At 36.2% G+C, this 22,034-nt stretch overlaps 1 protein-coding gene across 2 annotated transcripts in view; it reads right to left on the bottom strand.

Moving 5' to 3' along the window:
• The window catches only part of LOC131046353 (pyruvate dehydrogenase E1 component subunit beta-1, mitochondrial), a 116,028-nt gene extending 93,994 nt beyond the window's left edge, over positions 1-22,034 (bottom strand). The window contains exons 1-3 of one of the 2 annotated variants that reach the window (XM_057980079.2): positions 21,600-22,034; positions 5,747-5,826; positions 5,350-5,427 (exon numbers count right to left, since the gene is read on the bottom strand). In XM_057980079.2, coding sequence (XP_057836062.2) covers positions 5,350-5,427; positions 5,747-5,806 — 138 coding nt within the window. In that variant the 5' untranslated portion in view covers positions 5,807-5,826; positions 21,600-22,034. The remainder of the gene's footprint in view (positions 1-5,349; positions 5,428-5,746; positions 5,827-21,599) is intronic. The other variant, XM_057980078.2, reaches the window with a different exon arrangement.

Below are 22,034 nucleotides of genomic sequence, written 5' to 3'. Positions count from 1 at the left end.
TTATGTATGAAGTCATGGCTGTCTTTGTACTCAGAAAATTATGAGTCAATAATAGGTTGAGTTTGGATCTCTATAATATCCTTGTAAGGACTCATTGGTACATCTCTTTGAATGAAAGAAAAGAAAAAAGGTTGCATTCATAATTCATTTTTTGTCTGAGGTCTCATGCTAGCTGTTTGTCAAAATGACAGCAAGCTGTTGGTGTATGTAAGTGTCTAAAGTAGCATAGAACTTTATAATTTAGTAGCAAATACATCTTTGGTGATTGTCCAATTTGTTAGGAGTCTTTATGGTTAATCATTCATGAGAAGTAAGTGTTTGAAGACCTCCATAACAAACTGAAAACTTCTGAGACACTCTATCAGCATAACACGCAAACACCAAACAGCATAACATGCAGATTGAAGAGTCAAGTTTGTAGTAAATATCCCTTGTTTTTCAGTCATTTCACTACAGGGGATATTTCTGTAATGTCCCCTACTAGGGTTTGGTCTATTTTAACCATAATTAATCTATTTCAAAGTACTCGTGACTTAAACTAACTTGATTAAGAGTCAAGTCTATTTTAACGTGAATCAAATCTGTGATATTCTATCTTTCTTTAGTCTATCATGTAATTGCCAATTTACCATACTAATAATTAATCTTTTTCTGATTCATTTATAAATCATTTATTTATTTATTAATTACTAGTTGTATGAGTTATCATGCATTACTGCAGAACAGTTTCTAAAGATATTATATTAATTATAATTATTATATTAATATCGATTATTATATCAATACCTATATTTATAACCCTAATATTATTCCTTATTCTGATATGAACATATATGCAAATATATATATATATATATATTTTATTAGTTACCTATTTATTAATTTACCAATTATTAATACATTTGCTAATTACCTTTTGTATAAATCACTAATACTACTACTGCCTAAAAACATGAACTGTTAGTATAATAGTGGCTGATATTAAACATGACCGTCATACCTATTGCAGACTTTATTAATATTACTATTAAATTCTGCATAAACACATTATCGGGCTTCATCTGTTAAACATACTTATTAAATACATCCCATGCCTACCACCAATAACAAGGATGTTGCTGTCTGTAATCTTTATGACAGTTCTTAATTCCTCTTCCCCCCCATTCCTTCCTTCCTTAAATAAGTATATATATCTATATACTTGTCTCTTCATGAAGAGACACACCCAAATGAAACATAAAAGACACCTTGCTTGGATAAATCGATCAGCCATCAATTAGTAATAAGAATCGATCTTCAAGATAGTTATTGAACACTTAAATAATGTTATCGCTGCATAATAACTAATGCTTTGTTGCCATTCTATTTAAACCGTTTCATTATTAGAGTCTTCAACCGTTTCATTATTTAGAGTCTTCGATGTGCTGTTAGACTTATTTAGATAATACTAACAATTTTGACGCTAACCAAAAGCATATTCGATGCCATTGATGCTCTCAGATCTGTAACAGTAACATCAGGTCTGTAATCTTTTTAATCGTATTAGTCCATGGTAGCAACGATCAAGTCTGCAACGTGGATGAGGACGATGAAGATGTAAATTATGTTTATAATTTATTAATTTATTTTTATTTGAATATTTCCATAATATTATTAATAATAAATATTAATTAAATAATAATATTTAATAAATAGATAAGTTTCAAATTATCATTCGTTGGTAATTATTATATTAATTAATAACAATAATTGCTTTGTTTAGGTTATGTATAACGATCAAGGAGGGGACATGACAATTTCAAGGGAGACCATTGAGTGTCAACATGGTTAACTCTTTGCCCTCTATAGTGTGTCCAATGGTAGAGAGTTGATCTCTCAATTCAGTAATCCTCATGAAGTATGAGGTGATGGATTCTCCTTTCGTCATTTTGATGTGGTGAAGTTGTTGCTTTAATGCAAGGGCTTGGCTTGTGTTGTTGATCTCATACATTTCCTCTAATGCTTTGAACATGTCATATGCCGTCTCCAACTTGGAGATAATTGGCACAATGTGATCTTTCACAGAGTCAACCAACATCTTCATTGCTTTGTGGTTCTTTCTCTTGCATTGAAGCTTCTCATCCTCTTCGGTTGGTTCCGGTATGGCTTTCTTCACGAATTCGTCTAATTCGTTTTCACCCAAGGAAAGCATAATTCTAAACTTCCAAGATACGAAGTTTGATGCTCCCTCAAGTCTGTCTTCAACTCTAATTCCATTCACCATCTTGATGTTTGATAGAAGTAGTCGAACTTGAAGACAATAGTGGAAGATAACCTTGCTTCTATAAATCTGATCTGATCTTTCCTTAAGCCTGCTCTGATACCATGTTAAGTTTTGATCAGATTTATAATATGCAGGTAATTTTAAATTTAATTTATGTTTTGATCACAATCTGATATTGATAGAATATATATAAACTCCAGTCTGACTTATATATATGTTTGATCTGCAATACGGATTAGCTATGCTACGGATTATACATTTGTTCAATCTCCTTAGTTTGAATCCACCGTATGTTGTGTTATTGATCTGTAGATAATATGAATACCTGATATGCTATATATGACTCTTATCGATATGATAGCCTACCACGATATGATGTTCCTTTGTAATGCAATCAAAATGATGTTGATCACCATATGTTATTTGTTTCTTGTTTATCATATTCGATCTGATATTATTCTCAGTGTATGCTATCCGCTAACCTTCATGTATTCCTTAGTCAGCAAATGAAGGCGAGATTGATCATAACTATTCCCCAAAGGGAGTTGACTATCCTTGGAAGGATGCGACTGTTGTTAGTAATCGCACCCTTCCAATAGGATGACAGGTAATCATTAGTTTGTCATTTATAAAATATTACTAACTAATGATCAATCGGATATATACCGATTTAACACAATATTGCTTATTTACTAATTCCTTATTAAGCATACACATACATTAAGGTATAGTTATGATTAATCATGACTAATCAAAATGCAAAATGTGTAAGGCCGATAGGCCATTCACACATTTTAATCTGCATAGTCGGTTAGAAGGAGACTGACTGACGCTATATCACTAACAAATGACACCAAGATCATTCATTCATTTGCTCAACTATATAAAAACCAACAGTTGATCATGATGCGCAGTTGCCTTCTCGTGAACCTATTCGAAATGAGCTATGGATTCAATTAGATGGGGGAAATTTCCCAAATGCATATCTTCGGATGATACAGAAAAAAAAAGAAATTAAGTAGACAGGGATCACTGGTCTCTTCTTCATGGTCCCTTTGTGATTATCCGATTTGCTGGTTATCCATGGATCCCATAGGCTGTTTGGCCTCATGGACGTCATTAAAAGCATTCATTCATACAAACTTATTAATCGCCTCAACACTTGTAACAAGCTATGAACGTTATCCACTACTATAGATTCAATATTAATATAGCAGCCAGAGTGATGCTACAAGCTTATTAGCTAAGCTAGACACTTTTTGTATTAATATTAATATTATAAATTTATTAATATTAAATTTAAATTTATTTATAATCTTATTAATATATTAATTTTATTGATATATGTAATAAGTTTGTTATTTATTAAGTTGTTTATTAATCATTAAGATAAATTTTATAAGTATTTAGTATTTAAAAATTAAATTTATAAGTTTTAAACTTTAATATTTCTTATTAATAAAATTATAAAATTTAAGGTTATAATAATAATATACATTTTAAAAAAGCCGTGCCCATGCAGCTTTGATTCAATGAATGTCTAAGGTTCTTTTAAACAGTTTCTGAATGATTAATTTTCTTGGGACATGGTCTGGCCCATCAAATTGCTTGAGAGAATCTACACTATTTGTTTCTGGTTTATCTAATTAATGAATTTTTACATTGCTACAACAATAGAGGTAGTTTCCTGTAATTCAAAATGCTGACTCCCAATCCTGTTCAAGCATATTCATCCAATATCTAAACTAGTGTTTATTTCATAAGTATGCAAGTAAATTCGAAGTGATACTGTATTATGGAGTGAAGTTTATGTTTATTTTTTAAAAAAAATTGGTGGTGCATTCCAAATGTTATAAGTTTATAACATCTTTATATTACAGAGCTGGTGATGCATCTAGAACACTAAAGCTTTTCGGGTAACAATTTTCAAAGACTTCTGCTAACAGCCTAACAAGGTTTCTGTCTAGAGTTGTCAAATGTAAATTCTATCTGATGCATTTCCTCCTTTCTGTTCACTCTTTCTGATGTGGTGTGGGCAAGAGTTTCTTATAGTCTCTTATCAATTGCACATTAACAAACAGTTAATATTTTCTTTTACATTCAGTGGACTCCAGAGCAGAGCTGTATTGATTTTGCCATCCTTGACAGCTGCATCCAATACTGCCATCATGTTTTTTGTGGCAGACTGAAGAACTCCGGCAGTTTGAAAAATATATTGTCCTTTCCCATGTCCTTCCCCAGCATCCTCTCACAAGAGACTACTTTTTTCAGTTTGCTAATTTAATTTTAAATCCTCCACAAGTTTCCAATCATAAGAACAAAGGAACTGGAGTACATACTTACACATTCCGTATGCTTACATACAACTGGATGACTTTGTGTTAGCAAACATTTATTTGCATCTCAACATACAATGCGGGGTCATAAGCAAAGGGTATCCATGCATTAAGATGTTGGCCAAGAGCTGTCTGCCTGATATTTTTTGTATATTTTTAGTGTAGATGTTTTGTGTCCAGGGTTTCCTTGAGAATTGATGTTACCCATCTACTTGCATTTTGGTTCCTAGAAGCTTCCATAGACGAAAGCTTATATAGATCTAGGCTTTCATAGGATGGATGAATCTGCAAACAGATTTAAATTCTGATGAAAATAATATTACTACTAACTTATACAAGCTTGTTTTCAAGAATATTCTCATGTATGATGTGTAAAGTTCAAAAGGCACTTGCTTGTCTACAAGATTTCAAAGCTTTTATACTTCATTAGAACTTTTACATTTAAGGAATATAAACTTTAGGCCATATATGCCCCTTGTTGGTTCTGCAGAAATTAGTTTATAGATAAAGTTTTGAATACATTTAAGGGAGCATATAATGATTAAAAACAAAGTTTACTAGGATTTGAGGACAAGCTTTTTAAGAGGTCAGATTCAAACATTTAATAGATGCCCTTGTTCGTTAGTGTTTTACAGTACATTTTGATTATTCTTTTACATCAATTTATTAATTAACACCCAAAAAATGCACTTTAGTTGCAATGAAAGGCTATGAAGCTTATAATGCAATTTCCATGGTTGATTGATTTACCTCTTTAGCCGCAGTAGATAGACTTTTTAGTTGTGTGGATACCAGAGGCACCACCCCCTCTGACCCCAGACCATGTCTCTGCACAAAAATGTAAGAAACTACAGATCTGTCAAAAGAAACAAGCATAAACTTATGGCAACAGAAATAGCTCTGAATCTTGCAAAAGAAAATTCACTTTGCATGCTTAGCAAGCCCTATCATTTCATCCCACTTGTTTGGATTAATAAATCAATTAACAAACAAATACGATCAACAAAGCTAAGGTGATCAGTTATGAGATACAGAATGCTTGTGCATCCCTATGCTCAAGAAAAAATGAGAAATCAATCAACTTGAATGCTGCTTTTAAATTTTGGATAGCATCAGTTGGCCACTTAAGCAGAAGGCTGAAACATACCACTGAAGAAATGAGATTTAACAAGTTAATTGCAGATTTTTTCCGCAAAGCTCCCAACATCTTTTCTCCCTGGAATTTAACTGCATCCACCAACCAGTAATAGTCTTAGTATTTGCTACCACAACATTATAAATTGGAAAAAGGGCAATTGTCTAGGGGAACATGTACTAGCACTTGGCAAGAATTTATTTTTGTTCATAGACAATAACACACATGAATATAATTCCCTAATGAAGGTCTGATTTTCTGAAAATATCTTTAAAAATATTTTTACAAACTTTGAATAGGATACATCAAAGACATTTGAACCTGTGTAACACGATTGAACATCACACGACAGTATCTAACCATCTCATTAAATCAAATAATATATTGCAAGTAGGATAGAAGTGTTAGCATAGGAGTCAAATCATTTAAGTTCTCACAAGCAACAAAAAGCTTTAATGGTCAATGGGGTTGTGTTTAAATGGCAATGCCATAAGGTTCTCAAGATGGAGATCCATGTTTGAATCCCCAAAGTGACATCTTAAGTCGTGTTGACATGTTTTTTATGACTACGTCGAACACAGAATAAAGTTACCAACGGTCACCTTACTCTCTCTTGCTTAAAGTGCGATTGTACGCTAAGATTGCGGAAAGTTCAAAAAATCAACTCCAAGGTTCCTTAATGCAACGAACGTAACTCAATTGGCCGATGTGATTGCTGGTAATCCAAGAGGCCTTACTTTTGGATCGTTCTTCCACTTCTTTGTTGTGGCTGGAACTCCATCATCGCATATAGCGATTTTGTGATGCTTCTGCTTCGAACAAACTAAAATGAACTAAAAATAAAGGGGCAAGGGTTTAGAAGGATCTAAATCTACTCCTAAGGGTAGTGATATCAATAGATAGTGCTCTAGTGGACAAATTCCAAATAAACCAAGCTCTACTTCGCCAAGATTAACTACAACTCTGCAAGAACCGGTGCAATCTTCTGAGGATGTTGAAGGATTTTCACATTGAGAAAGTGCATTTGAATACCCAACACGGCGCAATCCAAACGACTATTCACAATTGAACTTAGAATAAATTTGGGGGTTCAGGTATCTTATAATCAACAAGAAGCAAAAAGTATGAACCATGGAAATTCATCAAACACCATTACATTCTTCATTGAAATCAAAGCACTTTATCTAACAAATAAGAAAATAAAATTCTACTCCAAGTGAGGAAGGTGAAACCATTCAAGTTTTGAAAAAATAACTTAAGTGGACGCCATCAGAGAACAATGTTTCACTGTTATTATCTCAAAAACTTATCGCAACAATTTCATACAAATCTCCCTCCTTACAAATGAGGGGGGTCACCCCTTTATATAGGCTTCATGTCTTGGCTACATGCAAACCCTGATTAGGGTTTCCCCAAAAGGTTCCCCGCACATGATGCAACAAGGTGGGAATCTACAATAAATGCCCATGATGCCCATATAAAATTAATTCTAGCCTATTACAATTTGCATCAAAATGCATTAAATGCATTAGTCTTTACTAAATTTGCCCAACATGCAACGAATATTCCCTCGTGCAAAAATCGCCCATAATGCTTTAAATGCTCCACCATCTCCACACGTGACGGCTGCATGCAAAAGGAATCTGCCACAATGCCATAAATGTGACGGCTGCATGCAAAAGGAATCTGTTACAATGCCATAAATGTGACGGCTGCATGCAAAAGGAATCTGTTACAATGCCATAAATGCGATGGCTACATGCAAAAGATGCTCTGTTACCTCAACATGCTTTGACCCGACTGCCACTTGGCGAGAAATGCCTAGAGAGAGAAAACTTCATTTGGGAAGAATTTTCTTGAAATTCTGAATTTTTGTTGTCTTGGCAAAATGATTTTTCATCAATTTTGCACATTTCCTATTTTTTAGGAACTTTCCAAAATTAGGGTTCCAGGTTCCAGGAGAGGGAAAATTCTCTCACGAATCCAAATTGATCATCATTTTGAAATTCGGATGATTTTTGATGCCCGAAAATGGCTTTTTCAAGAATTTTCCCGAGGGGAAATTTCTTGTTCAGTTCATCCTTGATCTTCAATTTCCATGACTTAGAATTTTTTCATCTTCATCCTTGTCATGGAGGAAATTTCAACTTTTCAAATCTTTCCTTCACACCTTGATTTTGGCACCCCTTGCTTGACTTGGGCGCCAAATCTCCTTGGAGGAGGAATTTTGCTTTTGACCTGTTTTCCTTAGCACCCTCATTTTGCTGTCGATCATTCTCTTGGGCGCTAAATCACCTTAGGCAAGGAATTTTTGGGTTTTGAGCATTTTCCATGGCCTTGTCACTTTAGCACCCTCAATTAGTCTTGAGCGTTGAATCCTCATCATGGAGGATTTTCATTCTTTGGCGAGTTTTCCTTGACCTCTTCCTTCCAATGCTTTGTCATTAACTTGGGTGCTAATTAGCTTGGATGGAAGAATTTTGAATGTTCATTGATGTTCCACAACCCCCTTCTCCTAGTGCCCTCCTTCTTCCTTGGGCACTATTTTGACATGGTCAAGGAATTTTCAACTTTGTTATCTTTTCCATGACTTCTTCATTTGGCGCCTTACTTCTACCTGGGGCGCTAAATTCATGACTTGGAGGAAATTTGCCTTTGAGTGTTTTTCCATGCCTACCTCCATTTGGTACCATAGCTTCTACCTGGGCGTTGTTTCCATGCAGGGGAGGAATTTGACCTGTTTTACTTTTTCCATGACCCTCCCTTTTGGGTGCCCCACGCTCTCCTTGGGCGCCAAAAATACATCATGGAGGAATTTCATGTGTGGAGGAAAATTCCTCCACACCTCCTTTCTAGCACCCATTCTTCCACTTGGGCATCAAAATACCATGAGAAAGGAAATTTGAGGGATGGAGGAAATTCCTCCATCACCCCCACTTTGGCACCCCTCCTTTGACTTGGGTGCCAAATCCACCATACTAGGGAATTCTAGATTTTCTAAACCATACTCGCATTCTTCTTACTTGGCAAGAATTTTTTACTTGAATCCTCATCCATACTTAGTCAATTTTCGACCATTTTCCAGATTCAAGATGCCTCATTTGGAATTGCAGTGATATTGTTGCTAGACAGTGCTTTCCACTTTTGGAATGGGCTTCCATACTTAGCCATTTTTTGATCCATTTAGCCTGCTTTTGACTTTTCCGGATTTAGGAATGTTCAAGAATACTTGGTCTTCAGTGTCTGCCTGTGAAGAAACTACCACAAATAGACTTTCCAAAATAGAAAGTGTTTCAAAATGTCAAAGTTAGGGCAAAATAGGACACAAAGACACTTACTAAAAATAGTAAGTTTGATTTTCGGCAAAATTAAACCAATCCGAGAGGCAATGAAATCCCTAAAAAATAGGAACTTTCTAAAAATAGAAATTTGCTCAGAATTCGCCCAAATTTCATGTGCAGGTTCCTTAAAGGGTCCTATTTCCAATGCACATTCAGTTTTTGCAAAACACTAAAGGAAAGGCCTCAAATTCAAGTCTAAAGGTCAAAACCCTAAAACAGACAAAACAAGCTCCAGACTTGGCCAAAATTGCTCAAACGAGCTGCAGACTTGATCAAATTGACCCCCAAACACTTGAAAACTCAGAGGACTGATGAGACTACCACGAAAAGACCCAAAAACCAAAACCAAAAGACTAAGAGGGCCTAAAAAGTAGGGGGTCCCCATTTGCAATGGGGCGATGTGTGAAAATGTCACAAAAGTCGGAATTCAAGTGGTGGCTCTTAGACTATTGTGGCTCCTTAGTTGAGTAAAGTTGAATAAATGAAACTCAGTTGAATATGTTGAAGTGAATAAGGCCCCCCTTGCGACCTCCACTAGCGTGGGGCTACTCTAAATAATCCTTTCCTTACTGTTGTGACCATTTCACACATCGCCCCATCAAGATGGGGACCCCCTCTTTTTTTTTGGTTTTGCTTTCTCTTTGCTAGGTTTTTCTCTGCTTGCTAGGTGTATTGAGTGGGTTAGTGGTCGCCTGGGCTGGGTAGATTAGGGTTTCCTTCGGAGAGCTCATCCAGGGTTTCTTTCAGAGCTAAATTTGACCTGGGCTTGGGGAAGTCATATGTTGTCTGCCTTGAACCCTGTGTTATCTTAGAAGGATCTCGCCTTTCAAGAGATGGAAAATGGATAAATTGTGCACAAAGGGATAAAAGTTGTAAGTCAAGATAGGTCAGGGTTGTTGGTTCTTGAGTCAAAGTCTTGTCTTCTGTCGAGTCGGAGTCAATTGAATAGAGCCAGTGACAAAGAGAAGATTCAGGAGGCGATTTAAGGCATGATGGGTGAAAAAGGTAAAGAACTTGAACCAAAGAACAGGAATTTCGCTCCTAACCCTTCCAAAGGGTCCAAAGCGAATTCCTCTACAAGACACTCCACCTTGACCCAAAGTATGAGCTAATCCATTCCTCGGTTTGAATGGAGGAAAAACACTTGTTTGAATGAAGAAATGTGAAGGATGAAGTCAGGATTTGAGCCTAAGGGTGAAATTCGCTCCTGACCCTTCCAAAGGGTCTAGAGCGAAATTCATATGAAAACCTATTTTTTACAAAATCTTGAGCTGGATGTCAACTTAAAGAGCAAATTTGCATGATCATGATGGAAGGAAGCCTAACAAAGTGTGTCCAAGGCATGAAAAGAAGAAAGGAAGTAAGAAATCAGCTCAAAATGAGAATTTCGCTCCTGACCCTTCCAAAGGGTCCAGAGCGAAATCCTCATTTGACCCTCAATTTTGACCTAAGGCATTGAAAATGAAGATTTTGGAGCCAAGTGGATGGCAAATGGACTTGGATATGGCGAGAGGAGAGCAAGTTTGATCAAGTTTAAAGATGGTTTGGATGAAAGAGGTAGGAAATCAAGCAAATCTTGAATTTCGCTCCTAACCCTTTCAAAGGGTCCGGAGCGAAATTCATTCTTCCTCTATGTTGCTCTTTGATATGGCCAAGTTTGGAACTTCTAAGGCATGGTTTGGAGGACTTGGATGCATATTTTCCTTGGAGAGGAGGTTTGAGGCGATGAAATGATGGAAACCAACCAAGGACAAGAATTTTGCTCCTGACCCTTCCAAAGGGTCCAAAGCGAAATCCTCAATTTGACCTTTTTTTTGCCTTAAGCCCTAGGTTGACCTTGTCTTGAGCTAGTTTGATGGTGGATTCACTTAAATGTGGAGAAAGGAGCTCGAATTTGATCAAGTTTGAAGGAGAATTGGATGAATGAAGTGGAAAACCAACCAAGAATGTGGATTTCGCTCCTGACCCTTCCAAAGGGTCCAGAGCAAAAATCCCCATAGACCTCATTTTCTTCCTTGTTTTGGCCAAGTTCTTAGTGTCCAAGGCATGTTGGAAGGTAGATTGATATGTTCTTGCCTTGGGAAATGATTGAAAGCATTAAAAGGTAGGGATTTTGTCCTAGATTGTGAATTTCCTTCCTGACCCTTCCAAAGGGTCCAGAGCGAAATTCTTCATAAACCTCATTTGCTTCCTTGCTTAGGCTACCAACCTTGTTCCTTGGGCGTAGAGTGATGTAATTTTGCCTTACAAAGAAGATTAGAGTTGAAAAGATGAAAAGTCAAGCCTAGAGTGTGAATTTCGCTCCTGACCCTTCCAAAGGGTCCAAAGCGAAATTCCCCAAAACCTCTCTTTTCTCTCAATTTTATGCCAAGACAAGTGTGGGTCAGGGTGAATTAGGATTGAAGATGTCCTTAGGCGTGACTTTGAGTTGCTAGTAATCAACAAATGTGAAGGAATTGAGCAAAAACTAGGATTGAGCGAAATTCCTAAGAACAACTATTTCCCCTTCAAAACAAGTCAATTTTTTGGTTTTTATGGCCTAGATAGGAATGTAGTAACGTTTCCTTGACCTTCGAGGTGAATTGAAGTGGAAGAATGAAGAAATGAGCTCAAGAGCAAGGATTTCGCTCCTGACCCTTCCAAAGGGTCCAGAGCGAAAATCCTAAAACCTATTCTTTCTTCTAAATTTGTGTCAAGACAAACCTTGATCAAGGTGAGATAAGTTTGGAGAGGCCCCTAGGATTGCCCTTGAATAGATTATGGTCACCAAAAATGAAGATTTTAAGCTAGGACAAGGATTTCACTCTTGACCCTTCCAAAGGGTCCAGAGCGAAATCCTAAATAGGTCCTGTCCCTGGCCATGATTTTGAGCGAATTTCCCCTTTCAGGCCTTTTGGGGGTCAAGCAGATGTTGTCAGGTTAAGAGATTGATCCAAATGAGGGAATCAAGGAAGAACAAAGTGAAAAGAATGGAGCTAAGTGAAAAGAATGGAGCTAAGTAAGAGAAAACAAGCAAGGAATGAATTTCGCTCCTGACCCTTCCAAAGGGTCCAGAGCGAAATTCTTCAAACCATCTATTTTCTCCTTGAGTGAAGCCAAAACTTTGATCCCTATGGCATGATTGGAGGAAGAGTGATGTATTTTCGCCTTGCAAGATGGATTGAAGTGAAGGAAATGAAATATCAAGTCTAAAACTTGAATTTCGCTCCTGACCCTTCCAAAGGGTCCAGAGCAAAATTCACAAAATATCATTTTTCCTTCAAAATTGTGTTGAGCCAAAACGTTGGTGAAGGTGAATTGGACTTAAAGAATGCCATAAGCATGCATTAAAATAGGTTATGAGTTCAAGAAGTAAGGATTTTGAGCTAAGGTATGAATTTCGCTCTTGACCCTTCCAAAGGGTCCAATGCGAAATTCTCAAGATCACCTAATTCACTCATGATGGATGCTAAAGAATGAATCCCTAGGCTTTGGAAGAGCTAAGACTAGCATATACTTACCTTGAGGAGCAATTCGGAGTGAAGAAGTGATACAATTTGGGCCTAATCATAGAAATCGCTCATGACCCTTCCAAAGGGTCCAGGGTGAAGTCCTTCGAAATCCTCATTTTTCACCTTGATTGAAGGCAAAGCTCATAATGGCAAGAACATTAGAGGTTAAGGATCAAGATGGTGGAATAGTAGTAAAAAAATAGAGAAAAGTGGCAAACATTAAAGAAACATCAATATCTCCTAGGCTTGTCTAGGCCTCTTTAAGAGATTCACAAATTAAGCCACATTCAAGACACTTTTTCCCTCTCATACATTGCTAATCAATCCTCATTTGGATAAATAATGCAAATCCGCCTTGAATAAACACTTCTCAAATGTGTTCAATTGATTTTTAAGCCTTAAAATTCAAAAATTCACCCTTTGCCGCCCAAATTATATTTTTTAAAAGCCTTATGGCTAGGTCGGCCACCTTGAGGATGATTTTTTTTAAATTTTATTTGTTTATCTAAGAGGTCGGCCTCTTGAGAAAATGAAGAAATCGCCATATAAAGGGAAGTGGGTTTGCCAAACATTAATCATTCATTTATTTGTATTTCTTCCTAAAGCGAATTTGAGGAGCAGATGTGGAAGAGCAGATTGCAGTAAGGAGGCAAATTTCTGATCCATAAAGGCTGGTAAAAGACTGAATCTACAAGGGCAAACCTGAAGTGCAGATCAAAGACTTTTGAAACCCTTTGAATACCACTTGGAAGGAGGGCGAATCCAGCAGAAATCTCCATTTTTTATGCATCTTTTCAAGTTGATAATTAGAAATCGAAGGTAAGGTGTATAATCTGATTTTTTTGGGCAAGGTATTGAAGATCTGATTCAAGTTTCTATTTTAAATCTTCTTAAGGTTAGGTCTTCTATATCTAGTTTAATTTCTAGGTGATGCCAAGTTTGAAAATTCATAATTTTTGAGGTTTATCATTTCAAATTTTAAGGAATCTCAAGTCACCTAGCTAAGGTTCTACACTTAAACCTAACTTAAGCCTCTTTTTTGTAGGTAGCAAATGGCGACCCCCAAGGCAAGTGGATCCGCTACGCGGCAGGCTACCATCAAAGAAGATCAAAAGAACGATGATTTGGAGACCAAGATCGTGTCCAAATGGAGCAATATTGGAGACACCAACTTAGGGAACTTCAATGTGAAGAAGTTTTGAGAAGCACCCTACATCAGCAAGCCATCACCCATAGCCAAGAAGATAATTGAGAGTGGCATCATCAAGGCCGCAGGCTTCCCTCCCGCAGTCAAATGTCATGAATTGATGATCGAATGTGCCAGGCACTATGATTCACATTCAAGAACAATCGTAGTCGAGGATGGAACTATCCTAGCCTATCTTTCAGAAGAAGTTATAAGTGAAGCTTTTCATCTCCCGAAGCCGAGAGATATGATCTACAAGAGCTTAGAAGGAGCTAGGTCTATCTATGAAGACGATCCTGATACCTGTCTGAACTTCATCAATAAGAATTGGTTACTCAAGAGTAGGCCTCGCTTGAACAAGATACCTAATACGCCACACAGAATTTATTTCCAAGAGGAATACAAAGACTTCATAACCATGCTCAATCGGGTTATAGGAGCCTCTCAAGCCTTCTTTTTCGACAAGTGGATGTTCTTCTTTATTCAAGTGATCGTCCAAGGGAAAGGAATGTTCAATTGGGCCAGAATTATTAGCAACAACCTAGATGTGCAGTTGAGGAGGCTAGTCCCTACAAAGTCATTCCACATGAGTTCATATGTTATATATTCTTTGGTCAAAAGCTTTGAGTATGCAAGGCTACCACATAGAGGAATTGTTGGGAGAGGGATAGGAGAGATAAGAGCATGTGATTCTTATGCTAAACTACATCATCCGCCTAAGAATGACTACAAGCTAGTCAATGACACCTTCACAATGTATATCACTAGGACATTGCAAGGAGGGATTCACCATCGACTGTCTCCGAAAGCACAGGAGCTCGTGAAGAAACATGGTGCATGGTTCATTCAATTTCCAAAATTCACCTACATCAGGGTCCATGGATGTCCTTCACCTCCTTATATGTTGCCAAGGTATCCTACAGACAGAATAATATTACTTGAAGTGACTAGACAGTTGGCAACTTATGATAAAGCATCAAGACATAAGCATGGAAATGCTATCCCCGTACCTATTTTACTGGGAAATTCAATTGAAGTGTGTCCTAATTCTCAAGCAGTCGAAGATGCAGAAAAGGAATTATCTCTGTATTCATTCACATGCTTTGCCTCAAGAGAGAATTTTGATCCTCATGGTCATATGGAAGAGACAGTTGGCAAGAAGTACAGACATGAGTTTCAAGCAGAGGACTTCTAGATGAATGTTCAAGATGATGTGGAGGTGAAAAGAAAGATGCATTCTAGATTACCCTTGGATCTTATCAGGAAATGTAAAGTTTATAGAGTAGCCGATCAAGCACAAGACAGTGGTAGATATCTCCAATCATCCTATGAGAAGGAAGATAAAGAAGTGAAGATAGATTGGAATGAGCAAGAAGTTGCAGACCTGAGAGCATTGATGGACCCAGTTTTAAATTGCACTGGCAAATGGGTGGACGTACAGCATCAAAAATTGAAGAAACGGAATATAGCCATGACATTCACCCTAGAAGCAAGAACACAAGAAGGAGAAGCAAGTGTGAGTGAAAATACTTCTCATTCTAAGGGGTCGAAGAGAAAAGAAGGACCTAAGAAGAGAGAACCCTCCAAGAAGAAACAAAAGGTGAATCTTGATTGTCCATCGAGTACTTCTTCTAGACATGAAAAGGAGATAAGTCAAGGAGAGGATCAAAGAGAGATAGTGTATGAAGTTGATGAGTCTATGGAATCCACGGTGCAGAATGATAAACAAGGCAAAGGACGAACACCTCAGCACTCATCAAGTCAATCTCTTCCTCTACAAGTTGGTGCTAATGAACAACAACAAGAAGAAAAGAATGATGATGAAGCAACATCTCCTTTCAGAGACGAGAGACCTCTGCCTAAGGAAATACAAGTAAGGGAAAGAAAGTCTTCCATTCCAGATTGGCTAAAAGAAAGACTGACAAGGGTAGTTGTAGTTGAAGAGGAAGAACAAGTATTTGATTTGGAAAGTCTCATAGGAAACTCCCAAGAAGAAATCGAAAAGAGAAAGGCTACAAAGATGTCAAAGGTAATTAGAAATCATGTGGGATCCAGGAAAATACAGGTAGTTACACCAGCAGTGGACAAGTATGAGGATGAGATTATGGTAGAGGAATATGATTTAGAGAGATTTGATCTTGGTCCACTTACCTCCGAGCAAGCTATGGAAGAAGCGACTGATTCAGTAAGAGCACTTGATGGTAAACTCAAGGAAGAAATGGAAAAGAATAAGAGGCTGGAAAAGGAGGTTAGCGCTTGGAGGAATTATTTTAGCCACCTCAACCAACCATTAAGGCGACAGGATCCAGCAGTATCACCCTTGCATGCACTTCCTCCTGAGTCAATAAATGAGGCAGAAAAGATGAAGAACTTAGCCCAACTCATGAGTTCATGGATTGATGAATCCTACAAGGTAGCCATTGAATTTGTAACAAAAATGATGAAGACAGTCCATAGAGTTATCCAAGTCCTTGAGATCATTCATAATCTATTGATGACTGTAGATGCATTCACTCACACTAGAGACATTGTCATCCCTGTATTACAAGTGGTAAGAAGGACCTCAAAATAGGTTTTAGCACAAGAGAAGATAATTGATGGAGGAACCCATAATCTTCTACAATGGTCAACTTTGCTCCAAATGAAGGAAGTTTTATTCGAAGACATCAATAGTAGATGTAGCCAAGTTGAGGGCACTATCCATCCTATTCAGGATAAGGTGTTTGATGTATTATGTACAATCCTTGACAAAAGGATAGAGATCGAAACAGATGTGGGTGTCCAAGAATTGGAAGACAGGATCAAGATTATTTTTTGCAAAGAGGAGAACATGGTCACAGAAAAGCAACGAGATCAAATGTATGCTACTATGTTCCTGATCGACAAAACAAAAGAGCTAGAGCCTAGATGGGAGATGACCCTTCTCGCAACTTTTGATCAAGTCCTTCACTTGGAAGAACAAATGAAGAACCTGCATGAGATTCCCATTGCTGAGATCGAGGGGATTACGTCCAAATTCATTGAATATGCCAGAAAAGAACATAGAAAAGGGAACAAAATTATAGATGAAAAGTTGTTATGAAATGACGTGGCAATTCAATTCCTATTGGGCTATGTTTCCTTGTTATTTGTGCCAATTTCTATTGGCTATGGGATGATAATACTTATTTAAATAGGGTCTTTTTTGTAACAAACCCTAATTAGGGTTTAGGTGTCAAAATCTCAACCTTTGATCTTCTTTAGATCCAGGCCGTTCATTGTATTTGAGAGTGCTATATAAGCCCTCACTTAATTCATTTTAGGGAGTGAGAGAGAAAAGAGAGAAGAATAATAAGATTGTTAGTAGCAGAGATAAAAGTAGTGAAGAGAGAAAGTTGAACAATTGTTGTTTTATTTTGCTATGAGATCAATGAAATATTGAAGTTATGGTGTTTTATTGCAATCCGTGTGGCTATTTTCATGGTTGTTTATCTTCTTGAATCACTCTTAGTAAAGATAGTACTTAAATTTTAGAATTAGATTGAAGGACGAATGTTATGTTTGATCTTTGGTAAAACTCATAGTCCAAACCACTATCTCCTTACTGATTGTAAGCACGCCTTGTGTGGTCAACTGGAGATATTAGGATTGTTTAAGAGTTCAATCATTATTGGAGATATTGATATGTATCTTATTGATAGTATCTATTCCATTGATGATTTGAAAATCATTGAATCCCCTTAGAAGATCGCACTAATTCCAGTAGAGTTGTAATCTTTTGGCAATACTGAAATTGGTAGAGTTTTATCAAGACCACTCCTCATTTAGTCATTCCTAGGATTAGTTTAGCATCGCCTTCTTAAACCCCTTATCTTTTGCCTTTTTTTGAAACATCAGTTAATATTAGGAGAATTCAGTTTCCTCATTGAAAAGTAGTTTGCAAGAACAAGCTTTCTTATAAAGTACGTAAGGCCCCTTGTAAAACAGCAAACACAATGACCACTGGTGCGTATCCACACGTAGAGAGCCTACAATCAGAACCTTGGAGCTACTCCTATTGATCCTTCTGCGAGATCTTCAGCATTCAAGGAAGCTTTATTCAAGAGAGGATAAGGTACCTTTAGGTATTTTATTCTGTGTTTGGTCGTGTACAAAAGACACATCAACACTTACCTATCTCCAAAAAAAAATTAATTAATTAAAACATGAATCCAATGTCAACATGACACCTGAAATTACAAAAACATCGAAAAAGGAATAACTTTGTTAGCCTACAACTCATCAGAACAATTATTTGAATCCACCTGTGAAGTTAATAAAGCTTTAAATAATATTGTAAATATAAATAGTCCACAACATTAAATTTTAAAACCATTTGCTAGTCAGGATGAGCATTTGCACATAGGCAATTGGCCCTATGTGCTTACCATGTCAAAGTGCCTTTTTGAAACTTGAAGTTCTTGCCAAACATCACTTATTATATCTATCTGGCATGCTGTTGGAGGCATTACTTTTAATTAAAACTGACTATCAACGATCACAAGTCTTAGCAAATCTAGTAACTCTTTATGTTGCAACTTGCAAATAGTCTCTAAGAAATATGGGATACAGTTCCAAACTTACAAGGACATTGTTGGGAAATACGATTGCAACTATATGAATAAGGGTATGTATTTGATACATTTCAACAGTCACTTGGAGATGTGAGAATGGAAATGGTGCTACAAACACCCCTATATGAACCCAAGTTTCTATGTAGCAATGTGTATATTGTTTTAAAAAAATCTCTTAACTTATTTAAAATACCACATAGTAAATATAATTTTAGAAATTGTGTAAAAATCCCAATTGCCCAAAAATAGCTCATAAAAACAGACAACCCCTCACTGAGCCCAAGTTTCTAAGTGACCATGTTATGACATGGACAAAGTATCATAGTTAATATATTCCTTTTCCATCTAATTTGATCACAGTTCATCCTAATGATTACTTGATCTGACTGATTAATTTATCTTGATCTCAAAATTTCTATTGAGTTCTTTGGGAGTATGTTGATCAACAATGTTCAGCATAGTTTATTGTACTGAACTCTTAACATTATTTGGTTTTTGAAAAGTCGTGTTTTCTGTTGCAGGAAAAAATTCAGATTTTTTCTTTATTTTCCCCTTAATTTCACTTGAGACTATTTTTCAAGATTTCTGCTCCGTTAAGAACAAAATAGCAATTCTGTCATTTACAACTACAATTAGGGTCATTATGCAGATGTAATTCCATGAGACTTGAACTACATTTGAGTTGCTTGTGGCCTGTATAATCGATCATTCTTATTCTGTCATTCATGGAATGAACAATGTCAGCAATAAATCAGTTATATAAAATTTAATATCAACGATCAATTCCAAACATTACACCATTTAGACCAACTCAAAAAAACTACACATAAAATTGAATTTCCATTTTTAAATTTTTTGTTGTCTTTTATAAGTTTTATCTGCATTACATCTCTATTTAAGGCTAAATAAAGTTTTATCTGCATTACAATAAAGTTTTATCTGCATTACATCTCTATTTAAGGCTAAATAAAGTTTTATCTGCATTACATCTCTATTTAAGGCTAAATAAAGACCAGCAGTGCGCAACAATTGAAAAAAAAGACATAATTTATGGCTTTTGAAACTCAGATGCTTGCATTAATTTCTGCAGAAACAACGGTGACCATATCAAACACCATTGTACAATACTACAATATCTTTAACTTATCGTCAAATTTTAGGAGCAGATTTCCACATGCCTGTTTACTTTAAGGCCTGACTCTGATACTTTGAAAGACACAGGGAGAGGTTGTTGGAACGAAGGGACCAACTTGAGTCACTCTTTTAAGTAGGATTTTATTTTCATTTCATCGCACTTGGTTGATAGAATTGCAAACTAATATATTGGCTGGGGAATGCACTATTTTTGCATGAAAAAAAAAAGCTTGTTCTTATGGATGTTGATTGATACATGCTATAATGAGAAAATTATAATGGGGGATGATTCAAAGTTCAAAAAAAATTAAAGTAATCTGTGATATGGCAGATCCAATTTTGACGCTGAAATGGGCACACAATCTGAATTAAAATTAAGTCAATAGATATACTCTGTATGTATTGAAACAAATTTCAATATGATTTTTGTGATAATAAAATATTATGTATCATCCAAATTTGCAACCATGATGGGAAAGTAAAATGAAAATACCATAAATTATAAGAGTATACATAATCAAGGTCTGTTACAACAACTGGCCTTTACTAAATAACTGGAAATATGTTAACATTGATTGTATTATTGAATTACCTATATCTGATAGGGAAAACAAAAAATCCATGTTGGTATTGATGGGAGCTTATATTTTCATCTCTACCTTAAAGAAAAAGAAGTCAGTGACTTAAACTATGCTTAAGGAAAACATACCTGACCGCAAGATTCACAATGTAAACAACTGATGGAGTACCATCTTTGAAAAAAATATACTGCACATAATTCGTTACCATACAGTTTTCTAGGTGAGGCTACCACATAGGCATTGGCGTCATCTATATTAATTGTTGCCACAGAAAATATTAATTCCCTAGAAATGCACCACAGCTAAATGTTCTCTAAAGTATTATTCTCCTCTGGATAATTGAATAATTTCTGAACAATAGAGAAGTATTTCTCTACCAATAGGGCTCGCATATTTGGCGACAGGAAAAATTTAGCATTAGATTGACTGCGATTGGATAACAATCTGCTATTTAAGAGAACATTTGGAGCGATCATGGCAAAGAAGAGTCCTATGGAAATTTAATTATTAGTAAAAGGAATTTGGCATTGTGAATGCCGACTTGGAGGGAAATTGTAAGGGGCAACCACGGGCAGTCGCATATGGAGGAATAGGCTTGTACCCACTATACATTAAAAACTAAGCAGATTGCATTTTCAATTGACACGGGGATTAATGCTATGGGAGGCATAATTAAATTGAAATAAAACCACAAAACCGATGCCTTCAATTAACAGATCACTGATAACTGATAACAACAAAATTCTTTTAGAATGAAATAAAACACGGCAAAAAATGAACCAGCCACGTATAGATTCCCAATTAAAAAACTCACTGGAACCATGGCAAGTGACTTCCCTTAAGATTTTGCACAAATTGTGTCGTGCTGACAGCCCTGCCGATGAGGTAAAGTGGGTAGAATTTGTTGAAAAATATTATGAAACCCTACCAAAGCAGAAATGTTATAAAAATGAAACGAACCAAAACCAATCTCGCTACAGCTGCTACTTTGATCTATTCTCAATAAATGAAAAGTAGATCCAAAAATATCGAGGTTTAAGGTCTTCCAGGCTCAATAAACCACCACCCATTATATCAAATCCCGCTGTTTTCACAACTACCTTCTGCTCTCAGATGTCTTAAATTCAAAGCCACAAAATTCAAATTGTAAGCCAGCCATTAATTAATAACCAGAAACTTTACATATTATCAAGTATTATACGATTGGAAAATAACCGTTGTCTACAAAACATTTTTATTAACCAGAACATTAATTCTTGTCCAAAAATATATGTTATTCTGGAAGAGATAACTGCAACGAAAATTACAAAACATTTTTAGTAACCACGAAAACCATTTCAACCATTGGCAAATAGATAGTTATTATGTAAGAGATAACTGCAACGACAATTACAAAATATTAACATTTTAGAAGATATAAAGTTACTGAATCGCTTTGTCACAGGCAAATGCTCACAATATACAGCCATCGGCTAATAAACAAGAATTTTAATGCTCAAGAGTATTCAATTCATCAAAAAAAAAAACACTTGAACCATACCTTGATGTTTAATTAGCAGATTGGTTTACAAATACACAAATGTGTACAATAACGCAGTCTAATCCACAAATTTTATTCAAAAAATGTTTCATTTGAGTGGAGATTTAAATCGCAACAGTATTCTGTACTCAGAGTAGCAAATCATCCCAAAAGAATAAAAACCAACACTTATATACTCTATACTGAACAGATTTTTCCGAAAAAGACATTCATTCGAACGGGAATTTTAGGTAGACAGTGAATCTCACCTAGTTCCTGAGTGATCTTGAAGGCCGATTTGAACTCGAGGCAATATTGTTTTTAAGGTATGATTATTTTTTTACCAAACCTTTGTAACGATCACCTCGAGTTCAAAATAAACCATCTAACCTCCTTTCTGACGCACCCCACCAGCCTCTGAATTGTAAGATATTTTTATTGTTCGAAATTACAGGC

This window comes from Cryptomeria japonica, chromosome 8 (assembly GCF_030272615.1).
Source record: "Cryptomeria japonica chromosome 8, Sugi_1.0, whole genome shotgun sequence".
Taxonomy (NCBI): Eukaryota; Viridiplantae; Streptophyta; class Pinopsida; order Cupressales; family Cupressaceae; genus Cryptomeria; species Cryptomeria japonica.
The sequence above is the reverse complement of the archived record's forward strand: the minus strand, read 5'-3'. Positions and strand labels throughout refer to the sequence as shown.